General features: G+C 35.6%; 1 protein-coding gene across 1 annotated transcript; it reads right to left on the minus strand.

Annotated features, from left to right (window-relative positions):
- Positions 1-708: 708 nt before the first annotated feature.
- Positions 709-13,603, minus strand: LOC146726071 (uncharacterized). Its single transcript, XM_085496293.1, has 3 exons — positions 13,564-13,603; positions 9,369-9,394; positions 709-8,493 (listed from the first exon to the last, which is right to left on the minus strand). The coding sequence occupies exons 1-3, from the start codon at positions 13,601-13,603 to the stop codon at positions 709-711; spliced, it is 7,851 nt and encodes a 2,616-aa protein (XP_085352419.1).
- Positions 13,604-13,985: the final 382 nt, after the last annotated feature.

The raw sequence follows: 13,985 nt of genomic DNA on the forward strand, positions 1-13,985 counted from the left end.
TGAAAATAAATCTAGCAAATTTAGTGCAAATGATGACAATTAAATTTAATGTAATGCAGGCTAATCACATAAAAGAACTCTGTTAATAAATGCACCTGTACAAGCATCTAACAATTTCAGAAGGTTGAAAAGTACCAAAATAATCTGTACAATTTGCTACATTTGTATTCACAAGTGTTTGTGAATGAGTACAAAATACTTTCATTGAGTGACAAATTTCATCCTTGATGATAAAAAACTTGTCATCTGATGAACTTGGAACAATTACACAGGTGTTTGAAATAGTTGAGCTATTACATGTGCACCTTATGGTCTGAATTGACAGTGACAAATAATTAACTTTTCTCTGTCACAATTTATATCTGTATGCATACGTTGGATGAGCAGTCACACTTCTTCCTGTTATTCTTCCAGAAATAGTGGCCTTAACTTTTTGACATGCTTGTACAGGTGAATTACAGAGTAGATGTCATATACAAAATGCAGCAAATATGTTAAAATGACACAAAAATATACAAATGACAAAAATTGTTCGCATAACCAAACATTTTCCAACTTAAATCAATTTTAACAATTTTTATTTGAACGCCATTCCAAATAGTCAATCATGTGACATGTCAACAGATATGATACGCATATTTCAACTCAATGTTAAAAATCCCAATTGCCCCCACACCACCTATAACCTTCATTCAGCAATTTGGTTGCTCATAACTTAACACAAACTGCCTCATGAAAACCATAATATGTCTGCATAACTTCAACACTAATAATTTCTTTCCACTTTGCATAAACATGGTCCAATAGTGTCCCACTTTCTGTAGTTGTCTGTGTTACATATTGTGTGTATCCTCTTCCTTCCATGATCTTCCTCACACCAGAACACAGAAAGAGATTTTCATTAAAATCACCAAGAATGATGTTACCACCAGGGATTTTTTCCAGTTCTGTTACCAAACACAATAGACTTTTCCTAAATGTATCAGCTTTGTATGATGAAGGTCTGTACACAACAGCAATAGCAAGTCTAGCATCAGTCACATAAAAGGCCAGATATTCTAAATTGGTGACCGGCAGATGCAGGAATTCAACAGTGTTTTCTGTTCTGGAATAAACACATACTCCACCATGAGCTTGTTGTGCCAAGTCAGCTGTATTCTCATTGAAATTATTATAAGATAGTGATCTGGGCTTGTGCTGAAAGTTGTAATCATGTAGTTGCAACATATCAAGTGTATCAGTATTTGACAACCATGTTTCTGTCAAACAAATGAAGTCTGCATTCAAGAATTTGTTATCATGTTTCAAATCTTCAATGTGTGCATATATGCCCTCTATGTTGTGAAGCATGATGGTATAGGACGAATCTATATTTGATTTTTTTTCTGACAAGGTAATAAACTTGGGCATGGTTGAAACAGCATCTTTGATCTTGTCATTGCAATATATCACAGATTCCTTGAATCCTCTGATAATTAGTCCATCTATTGTCTTCACGCGGCTCAATGCCACATAAGCTTGTCCTCCTGCAAACATTTTGTCCAATGTAACTACAGCTTTCTCCACAGTTATTCCTTGCACCTTGTGTACTGTGCATGCATAGGCAAGTTTTAAAGGAAATTGACGTCGAATACCGCCTCCATTGTTCACTCTATCTTCCTGGGGTTTTATCAATGTACTGTTCTTTGGTAATAAAGAGAATTCTTCTGAATGTTTTCGTACATTGTTTCCAATTTTCTCGTTGTCGAACACAACATATATACCAGAAGGAAAGCTTTCACCAGGAGTTAAGCATATATGGGCTACTGTGCCAAATACACCATTTACCAGACCATCTGATACATCAACGTTTTTAATTAACATCACACGAGCACCTATAGCCAAAGTGATTGACTTCGGTAAATTTGTATTATAGACTTTAGCAAACTGCACATCCTGTTTCTCCAGTTTTTGGGTTTTAGGATTTCTACCAAAGTCTTCTGCCTGAATACATACAGGGTCACTACATGTAAAGTGCAGCTTTGTGACATTGCATTCATCAACCTCTTTATTAGTGGCAAAAATATGAATTCCATCACTATCTTCACCAGTTTCACATTCCTGAAGCATTTTAACAGATTCTGGTTCTAATTCCTCTACTCTTCTTCTTGTTCTAATGTTATTTAATGTTGCTACAAATTCCAAATTCTGTTGCCTTACCACATCAGTTAATTCAGCAATGGAGAAATAATCATTCCAAAGATCAACACCTTCACTGTTAACATACAAAGCTTTACCTTTCACAGGTGCTAACTGGTAAAAGTCACCAACAGCAATCACAGAAACACCACCAAATGGTGAATAGTCGCGAGTTTGTTTTATCTGCCTCAATCTTCCATGCACATATCCAAAAAGCTTCTTATCAACCATTGAAATTTCATCAATAATGAGAATCTTAAGACTAGCCATTTTTGAACGCAGTGTGTTCATTTTCTCTTCTCCAAGTGGTTGATATGGTAATTTTGCATCAATCGCTATCGAAAAGGTACTATGTATTGTGCTTGCATTTATATTGAATGCGGCAACACCTGTTGGTGCTGTCAATAGAACAGATGTGTCATCTGGATTTGGTAGAACACGAGCAAGAATTCGTGAAGCTTCATAGTATATAGCCTTGACTAAATGAGATTTACCAGTACCTGCTCCACCAGTTAGAAACATGTAAAAAGGGTCTATGTTTTCACCATTAACAGTATTCAGGCACCATTCTCGAACCGTGTAAAATATGTCTAACTGCTGGTAATTTAAGGACCTCATCAATATGTTTGCATCATCTCTAGATATTCCACAATGCAGATATACATCAGTGGAACTACCATTTTCAGATTTTGGAAGCAAATCAGGAATTGAATCATCAATATCGCCATTCTCAGATAAAGAATCTGGTGGTGCATTTTCTTTACATTCTAATCTTTGCAACTCAGATTCTGAGTGAATTTGAGCCCATGCATCTTCCAAGGAAGGATGTTTTTCCATTACTTTTTCTGCTTCCTCAATTGCATCAGCTTCTTTCTCAAACAATTCCCTGTTTCTGTTCACAATAGCTTTCACAGTTTCAACTTTATTGACCCCGATTTTCACAGCACCATTTTCATAGAACTCTTCAAATGACTCAAAAGTTCTTGGTTTCAACTGAAAGTCAGCTCGATAAGGCAGGAAAAGTTGAAGAATACTTTGATAATGTTTTTCTGGATGTTTTGAGACAGAAAATCGAGGATACCTCACTACTGCCGGTTCTGTTCGAGATCTTTTCATCACGTAGCCAAGACCATTTTCTAAAGGAACAGCATTTTTTCCTTTTTTTGAAGCCTCTGATGTAGACAAAACACGATATTCAGAAACAAAACTTGCAAGACACAGGATATCAAAATAAAGATCTTTTGGTCTGTTTTTGTAACGATCAACCATACTTGTCATCCAAATATCATCTTTACTCAAGTTCCCACCTTTACATTTCTTTTGAAGAACTTCTAAAGGTAAACTCATTTTGATTGGATTTTCTCCAGTGGGAATAAAATGAACTTTTCTTGATCCTTCTTTTAACTTCAAATTGCACACCCTATATACAGCTTCCTGAGCACCAAGCTCTCTGTTGTGAAGATATACACCTCCCAACTTTTTCATTGCTAGTTGTGCATCCACATTTCCTTCATTTGAAGCTTCTCTCTGTGCATGATCCAATAATAATCCCATTTCTCTTTCAGCTTTTGAGATGTAACTGATAATGTACACAATACAACTGTAAGCATCTACTATGAATTGTATGTCAATGTTTGCATTCCAGCATCGCAGAAGATCTTTATTATACTGGTTCACCCAAACAGCATTGGGTTGTCTTTGCAAAACTACACTGGTTTTCTTTGTCAATTTACTATAAGCCCTTTCAAAAACATCTTGAGATATTCCAATGTTGTTGAACAAGTCGTCTACTGTATAAAACTCAATTTCAGAATGTAAAAGTGCATTCCAAATCTTGGTCAAAATTGACTTTGCTTCAGCATTAGTCATTTCCTTTGGCAAAGGTGCTGCATCATGTTCATCACTTTCTATATCAATATCATCTACGTCCTCAGATTCAATATTAACCCTGTCATTATCCTCGCTACCATTAAGACCATTAGCTCGAGAGATGAATGTTTCTTTGGAAGGTGGACGTGGAAAATTGAACCGACATTCAGTACCTTGTTTTCTACAACTTTTAGAATGCCTTGTACTGTGTTTCTGAACACTATTCACAATTTCATATAGCTCTTCATCATGTTCCTCAGAGGGTATTTCACAGGTTACATATTTATCTACAAACTCCGTCACCTGTTCATCAGGGTCTTTATCAATAGTAGGTGCATCTTCAACCCAAAATAGACAGTGAGTATGAGGTGAGCCACGCTGTTGAAACTCAACTCTATGAAAATAATCTTTAATCTTTCCAATAGGCTCTGCAGGTGATAAAATAACCTTTTTCAAAAAACAATGAAATCTGCGGTCAAACATTCGGGCAGCTGTTACAGGATTCTTCTTCAATAGCGCACACTTTTCAGACCAATCAAGATCTTCAGCAAAACGACTATCACCTTCCTCTCGGAGAATACTTTCAATCATTTCAGGCCATCTCATGTCAGCTGATGAAAATGAACAGAACCACGTAGGTATACCTAGTTGTCTTATCATTGCAAATAGATCCTTCTGTGCACTCTGCCAAAAAGGTGGAGTACCTCGGATGGGTTTCATAAATTTATAACCTTCATCATATTCCAGAAGTTTTTTCAGTGACTGTGTATCTATCAAAGTCGATGCAGTGACACTTTTGTCACAAGCTTTACTCAAACCTTTTCGTAGTGCAATCGACACATTAGAAATAACCTGCTGTACCTCTGATAAATACTGCGCATAAAATATAAAATCACTGTTTCTAGCAAATCTACAATCTGCATTCATTAAACGACTATGTAGATATCGTGCAAGTGTAATCCTTTCCTCACGCTTATCATGAAACGTTGGTGACCCTGAAGGATACAATACAGGAAATGATTTAGCTTCATTGGCTTCATCCTCCAACATTTTTACTGGACTATTTCCCTCAGCAGGAGCAACACAAGCAATGTTATCAAAATGCTGATCAAGAACTTCCTGTGCTATGTCAACAGGTTGCAAACACGTATCATGAAACATTCCATGTCGCTCTTTCTCATTATCTTCATTGTCGTGTGATTCAGAATTTGAATTGGCAAGTGGTGATAAGCTATCATCTGCATCACATACTTCTTCCTGCTCTTCATCAATTCTTGCTAGCGGATTTGTCCAAGTTTCATTGAAACGCACATTATTATACCACTTATTGTTGACATGCAGATATTCTAAAGCAGTTTTAATATGAGAATCATTGACAAACTGATATTGATAATGGCCTTTATATGACAATTTTCTCTTTAATTTTACTCTAATCATTTGATCATCCACCTCGCTTCTTGGTAAAACAGATATCGCTTTATCGATGCTAGATGGAACGCAAACCACGGGCCCATGGACACCATTTTGACCACCCTTAGGTAAAGCCAACATCTTCATAAATGGTATATGCAAACAAATGAGGTGCTGTTCAAGTGAGTTCAGACAGCTTAATTCTTCAGGAATAGGATTCAGATGGAGGTTATTGGCAACTGCTTCAGCAGGCATATTCCCATTAAGAATTTTACGATGACAGGTATAACATATCCATAATTTTGTTTCAGAACTTCTAGAAGAGACGCAATCATTATTGCATGTCATAGTACACTTATGAAGATAGTCTTCAGTAATACATTTCTCAGCAACACTTGACACATTATTCATTCTTCTTGAATACATTTCTTTTTTACATTCAAGAACTTGATTTTTGAAAAGACGACGATGGCAAACAGAACAGACATACTCTGGACCATATTTAGTTTCACTACGGAATTCATTTATAACTGTGTCTATGATTTTCTTCTTATTTATTTGTGATAACCTAAAAGCAGTCACTTTAGATTTAACTATTTCTTTGTGTGATTCATTATCTTTATATTTTTGAATACTGCGTGTCTTTACAGCTTGCCTATGTTCAACATTGTCTCCATATTTGTTTACACTTCGGCGTTTTACAGCTTCCCTGTGGCACTCATTCTCTCCATATTTGTTAACACTTTGTCGCTTTACAGCTTCTCTGTGGGACTCATTCTCTGCATATTTGTTAACACTTCGGCGTTTTACAGCTTCCCTGTGGGACTCATTCTCTCCATATTTGTTAACACTTTGTCGCTTTACAGCTTCCCTGTGGGTCTCATTCTCTGCATATTTGTTAATGCTATGTTCCTTCCTTGCTCTTCTTAAGGTAGCATAATCTTTGTATAGAGATATACTTTGTAGTTTCTTTTTTTCACGGAATTCTTTTTCAGTATGGTATCGAACAATATCCTGCAATTTACATTTCTTTGTTTGACAACTATCATCGGTATATTTCAACTTTTGATCCATAGCTTTTTTTTTCTGGTAATTATCTCTACGCGTTTTATTATTTGCACGTCTGCCTTTTCTTTTTAATCTTTTACCTAATGTTGAGTAACAAGTAGATGATAAACAATCAAATGAATTGGTCACAGGTTTACATTGTTTATCTGCAACTTTCAAGTCACAACTTGAAGAACAATTAATTGTACTGTATATGGTCCTCTTACTTGCACGACATTGTTTTACTTGTGGTTGAACATTATGAGAACATTCATATATCACAGTTCCTGGTGGCTTTACACATTGTACAACTTCATAATGCATCTCATTGCAGTGTTTCAGGTAAATTGCTTTCCCGCTATTAGCTGCATTTTTATTAATTTGACGGTTTGAATATTCTAGCCATTTATTCCGGGTGAATGTACAAATATCTGTCTTCAAAAAATCAGCAGCTGCAAATATTTCAACTTCTGTTGCCCAGGTTCTTGAATAACGCATACGTGATGAACTCACATAGTCAGCAACTGACTCATAACCAGGTCTCAAGTAGGAATAAAATGCTGAATCATTGTCCACCAGGTGCCGTACAATGCTCATTCTCATCTTCCTGTGATTATTTTCATTACCGGAAATAGCATATGACAAGGCTCTAAAAAAACAGTTACCATCACCTTGGATAGGCTGAGTAACACATGGATCACCTATTTCAGTACAGACACTAATATTTCCATGTTCAGCAAGGTCTTCATTCGAAATTCTAAGTTCATCACACAAACTGTTTCTAAGTAGCAAAGTCAAAGGACGATAAACCAGTGGACTACTCTCACTTTCACAAATTAGCACTTCATCTGCAGACTGATGCTGGTTATCAGATTCAAAGCAAACACTACGGCATTCATCTTCATTGATATTTATACCTGTAACTTCAAACTGTTCAAGCTGACTTAAATGCATAGAGTCTGCAAGTTTACAACACTGTTTATACACTACCTCAATACTTGGGAACCGCAGTAATACACTAGTGCCATCTGGTGTGACCATACCATTAGCATCTCTTGAATGAGAGTCAAATACCCAGTAGTATCCATCTTTTTTGATAACAGCAAATACAGCACCTCCAAAATTAATAAAACAAGCATTATATTCAGTCAATGATAAAACTAGCGCATTATCAAAAGACATTACAAAAGAAATCTCACTATCAGTTTGCCCAATGATTCCAGTTAATGATTCACCAATACTCAAAGTAAACTGTGTGTCAAATAAATCTATTATCTGAGGTAATTCAGTCACAAGTAAAAAAGCAGACTGCATTGTTGTAGAACGCTGTAAAAACCCATATAATTCGTTACCTGTTTGCAGTATCACATCAAGATCATCTGTATGCCAATATTCTACATGTCTTATTTGACTAAATATAATAGAAACTAGGCTGTTAGCAACACACTGTTTGCCACTGTTATCCAGAAATTGAGAATCACCTTGATGAAAGCTGCCTTGTACTGAAAATATTGGATTTATCTCATTACCTGTCCTCTGATAATTTGTGCCTTCTGCATCAGATATCAATTCACACACCATGCCTTCTTTAATTACAGAACCATTTCCATCTTTTGAGAAGCTATCTTTATCATCATTCTTGGCAATATTTCCATACGTGTCCCAAAGGACAGTATTATCTGAAGTATTTGCGTCCCGAGGGACAATATTTACAGTAGTATATGCGTCCCGAGGGACAATATTAACAGTATTATATGCGTCCCGAAGGACAATATTTGCAATAGTATTTGCGTCCCGAGGGACAGTATTTGCAGTAGTATTTGCGTCCCGAGGGACAATATTTGAAGTAGCATTTACATCCCATTTCACCTCTTCAGCTGGGATAACACCCAGCACAGATGGGACATTGCTTGAATGTGGAGCAGATTTGTCCACAGTTGATCTTCTCTTCATTGCTTCACTTCTCTTCCAATTCTTCTTTCGTGGCATCTGAAAGATATAATTTAAATATATTTATACATCACCAAGCTCTTAGCTAACTTACTTGAGACTATTCAAAAAATAACAAGTTATATTAAATGGTTTCTATAAGAAACCCCCAAGGTTTACATCAGACAAGGGACGTTGAAGCCACATCATAGTATATACACATGTGCATCATAATGTTGACATCATTTTTCAAATTTTTCAATCTCATGAAAGTAAATTAGAATCAAGTCTAGATTCTTCGTAGTTAGTGGCACAATACAGAAGTACAAAGTTTATTGTAACTGACCTGAATGTGTAAACTTTATTTAAATGCAGCAAAATCTATTTAAAAATAATCATACTTCAACATTCTGTGTTTGGGCTAAAATATCTGACTGTCTACTAACTTTGCAGGTTTAATCAATACTGAAGAGATGTTACTGTGCAGTGGCAAAATAATGGACATTTAAAGTGACATATTCCTCAATGATAATTTTTCATGAGTGATGTTTTATGAGCTAAGGACCATACATCCAATAAAAGAGACTGATTACTACAGAAGAAAGCAATGATCGAAATATTGGAAATTGTAAATTGAAGTTGGTGGGGTTAGAATAATGTTAAATTATCACTAGTGTTAGATTAATATGCATTCTGAAATGCATCTTATTTTTTTCTCAAATAAGATTCAAAATCATGAAAATTATAGAATTTCTCAATCACAAGAAAAATAAATTCAAACCAACTTGTATGAATATATGCATAACATAAAAAAATCATACACGTGCATCCACAAAGAAGTGAGTAATGCACAACACATGCATCTCTATAGAGTTCTATCAAAATAGACTTGTCAGACATTGTATACCAAGAGTCTGCAGCAAATATGCACTTACCTTAGCATGTATACGATTATCATCAACTACAGAATAAAAATGAAAAAGTTATTAATGCAAATTTATAACAAGCAGCCTGACAAGTCTGCCTGGAGCCCCAATTTGTATAGTACCAAAGCAATCTCACTTGTATTATACAAGACGAAAATATCACTTTTTACCAAAAATGACAAAAATATTCCCCAAAATTTAAGATGTCATCATGAAATGAACAAATCTGAGAGAGGTCCACATGTAGTACCTATAAATGTAATATTAAAGCAATCAGACTTGCGGTTTTTAACAAGAAGTCAAAAATATCCTTTTTTACTGAAAATAACAAAAATATTCACCAAAATTAAAAAATTGAAGATATCATCATGAAATGAACAAATCTAACAGTACACCAAGTATCAAAGCATTCAGTTTTGGGCCACCAATGGATAAATGTCAATGAAAACAAAAAAAAACTGAAAACAACATTTAATCCATTATCTTGCATTAATACAAAATTTTATCTCTGTATAATGAGAATAGGGTACTCAAAAACAACAAAATGGCCACCAGTCCACCATTTTCAATCAAATCAAGAAAAACAAGTCATTGTTAATGACACAGTCCCTGTCCAAAGTTTTGTGATCTGACATGTCAATTTGATGCTGATAAAGTCATTGAGATTAGATTGAAACCATTAATAGGTGATTATTTATGATTTAGTGCTTTTACACGAGAATTGGCCATTGGGCAGTCATAATGAATCAAATTACAAAAATAATGTTCATGGTGATGTTTCTATTGGTATACTGTCTTTGTACACAATTTAAAGAGAAATGTTCATTGCATTCATGGGAAAGTAGTATGGGTACCATGAAAAACAAAATGGCCACAAGTCAGCCATATTTGTTCAAATCACGAAAAAAATATGACGTGTACCTATAACCCAATATGTGTGATCAACATATCAATTTTAATCTAAATTGGCCTATTCATCTCTGAGAAACAGCTCCGGACATGTACAAAATGACGATTTAACACTTTTACAGAAAATTTGGGCTTCGGTCACCCATATTGAATCAAATCACAAAAATAATGTTCGTACAAATGTATTCCTTGGTATACTATCTTTGTACAAAATTTTAAAAATTTTAGAAAGTAGCATGCGTACCATAAAAAACAAAATGGCTGCCAGTCAGCCATATTTGTTTCAATCACAGAAAAAATATGAAGTGCACCTATAACCAAATATGTATGATTAATCCAAATCAGCCAAGTCATCTCTGAGAAACAGCTTCCGACACATTTAGGTATCAGAAACAGCAAATTTTACATCCAAAATGTCTGCCAGTCGGCAATTTAAGCTCCGATCATATAGTAACTTGACGCATATATGTAAGACATTATGTATTGTCGACGTGTAATGTTTCAATTCAATCCGTCAAGGGGTGTCCGAGACATAGCTCCAGACGTACGTACAGGTGGACGGGCGAACGGACAGACGGAGCAAACCCAAATTAACAGTTCCCGTACACAATGTGTACTGAGAGATACCATGAAAAACATTGGCCCAGATAGTTCAGAACCCAACACCATGTGTACTGAGAAATACCATGAAAAACATTGGCCCAGGTAGTTCAGAACCCAACACAATGTGTACTGAGAAATACCATGGAAAACATTGGCCCTGATAGTTCAGAACCCAACACCATGTGTACTGAGAAATACCATGGAAAACATTGGCCCAGGTAGTTCAGAACCCAACACAATGTGTACTGAGAAATACCATGAAAAACATTGGCCCAGGTAGTTCAGAACCCAACACAATGTTTACTGAGAAATACCATGGAAATCATTGGCCCTGATAGTTCAGACCCAACACAATGTGTACTGAGAAATACCATGAAAAACATTGGCCCAGGTAGTTCAGAACCCAACACAATGTGTACTGAAAAATACCATGAAAAACATTGGCCCAGGTAGTTCAGAACCAAACACAATGTGTACTGAAAAATACCATGAAAAACATTGCTTCTGATTGTTAAGAACCCAACACAATGTGCACTGAAAAATAATATGGAAAACATTGGCCCAGGTAGTTCAGAACCCAACACAATGTGTACTGAAAAATACCATGAAAAACATTGGCCCAGGTAGTTCAGAACCAAACACCATGTGTACTGAGAAATACCATGAAAAACATTGGCCCAGGTAGTTCAGAACCAAACACAATGTGCACTTAAAAATAATATGGAAAACATTGGCCCTCATAGTTCAGAACCAGCACAATGTGTACTGAAAAATAATATGGAAAACATTGGTCCTGATTTTTAAGAACCCAACACAATGTGTACTGAAAAATAATATGGAAAACATTGGCCGAGATAGTTCAGAACCCAACACCATGTGTACTGAGAAATACCATGAAAAACATTGGCCCAGATAGTTCATAATGCAACACCATGTGTACTGAGAAATACCATGAAAAACATTGGCCCAGGTAGTTCAGAACCCAAGACAATGTGTACTGAGAAATACCATGGAAAACATTGGCCCAGGTAGTTCATAATGCAACACAATGTGTACTGAAAAATACCATGGAAAACATTGGCCCAGGTACAGTCAAACGTGTGTTAACGGCCACCTGGATACAGCGGCCACCTGCCTATAGCGGTCATACCCGAACAGTCTCTACGAATTTTACATGTAAAGTACCCTGTTTATAGCGGCCACCTGTCTAACGCGGCCAACTGCCACGCTTCAGCGGCCGCAGTGATCAGTTAAACTGCATCTAACGGACATAGTTCCCGGATGTCTTGCAGACTACTGCCTTCCACCTCAGACAACTAATAAGCTCACAAAGGACAAAGTTAGCATGTTTTCACACCTTTCATTCAACCGATGGCTTCGGCAATTATGTTTTATTTTTATTTATAATTCAGTTTACCACGGCAAGCACATCGTACCGATGGCTATGGAACGCCCAAAACATTTGAAAGTGTCTTGACACAAGAACTTGTATGGTTTCATAGTGTAGTTTTAATCTGAATATATTTCTCTGATTTCAGTGCTCAGATTCCTGCCAAATCCTGACAATACTGTATAAATTAGGAAAATTTGTTACGAAAAAAACATTACAAAAAACCCCAATACATGCAATTGTCCTCAATTGAATATGTAATTTTATGCAAATTATGATCGCCACAACGTTGACAGTATGCTAATTGCCTTTCTTTCAAATGTTTACTAACACTTCCTGTTGTTGTTTAGACTTGTTGGTAATCAATGCAAAACTGTTAAACATATTAAGTATTATCACTGTACTAAATAGTTGGTCCAAGTCATGGTAACAATGACATCAAAGGGAGTTCACTTGTCCTTTTTGTTAGCTCTAAGGAATAAACAATCAATATATTGGTTTTGGAAATTCATATAAAACCAACAACATAGCAACATATCAAAACAAATAATATATATACCTTTAGATTTATACACAGAACTACAAAACAAAATAATGTCAACAATAAAAAAACAGAAGACAGAACACTTAGTATTTCAGGCAACAGAAATGATACCCAATAAAAAAAAATATATCAAAAGATATCTAACGAAATAATCATCAGAAAAGTCTAAAAATACATTGTAAGGTAGAATTTGAAGACATGAACCTTAGGTCATTATGACTAATACAATAAATTCAACAATCATGTTTTTGTTATCTGCACATGCGCAACGCAAAGCAACGGAACTGACTAAACTCAACGCTTTTAGTAATTTTAAAAACATAACGACATTCAAACAGCAGTCAATTGATTTAAAATTTTGTAAACTCATTAAAATACATAATAAAATGTCATACAAGTTATACACAGCCAAATACTGATAACTGATAACTGAAGTACTGAACAACGCTTCACGAACAAAGTATCAAACATGGCGGCCGCCAAAAATAACAGTTAGTCGCTAGAAATGAACAATTTGTGACCGCGGAAAACGGCTACTTACATATTAAACATGGCTCACAGTTTCAGGAAAGTACTACACCCAGTTATACCCATTCGAAATGAAGAAAAGCTGTTTAAACAATGAACGTTACGAACTACTTATCTAAATTTACAGTCAACTCACCGGACACGTCTTGGAATTAATGAACTATAACCCCAAATATGGTCACTTGGAGGCGCTATTTCGCTTTCGCAACGTGGAACGTCTTGTGACGTACCTCCGCCTCGAGGATTCGTTGAAAACAGTTTTCCACACATTTGCTAACTCAAACAAATAAGGCTTTATTTTTAATAATATTATTTATTTAACTAACATAAAAGAAGTAACACAAACTATTGTAATATGCCTAGTGACGAAGACCGCCGCAAAACTTATACGCCCGTCCAACACAAAATCATCGTTTGACTTCACATCGTTTTTAAATAGCAAATAATATATACACAAGAAATTAAGAAAAACAGCAACCACAACATCTTTTTTTACAAATCACAAAATTAATATATTCATACTTCAAATGCCGTACTCTGTCGCGTCCCGTCCTGAATTTACAATACATTGTTTACGTGAAATTCCAACACACGAAAACCACCGTCCTTGAATCAAATAACATTAAATATTTTTCAATATGAATTAATCACA

Source organism: Saccoglossus kowalevskii, unplaced genomic scaffold, assembly GCF_978046115.1.
Source record: "Saccoglossus kowalevskii unplaced genomic scaffold, keSacKowa6.1 SCAFFOLD_87, whole genome shotgun sequence".
NCBI classification, from domain to species: Eukaryota; Metazoa; Hemichordata; class Enteropneusta; family Harrimaniidae; genus Saccoglossus; species Saccoglossus kowalevskii.

Coding starts and splice junctions, on each gene's coding strand:
- LOC146726071 (XM_085496293.1), bottom strand. CDS start 13,603: ATGTGTGGAAAACTGTTTTCAACGAATCCTCGAGGCGGAG. Junction 9,395..13,563: donor AACGAATCCTCGAGGCGGAG/GTACGTCACAAG, acceptor TTTATTCTGTAG/TTGATGATAATCGTATACAT. Junction 8,494..9,368: donor ATAATCGTATACATGCTAAG/GTAAGTGCATAT, acceptor TATATCTTTCAG/ATGCCACGAAAGAAGAATTG.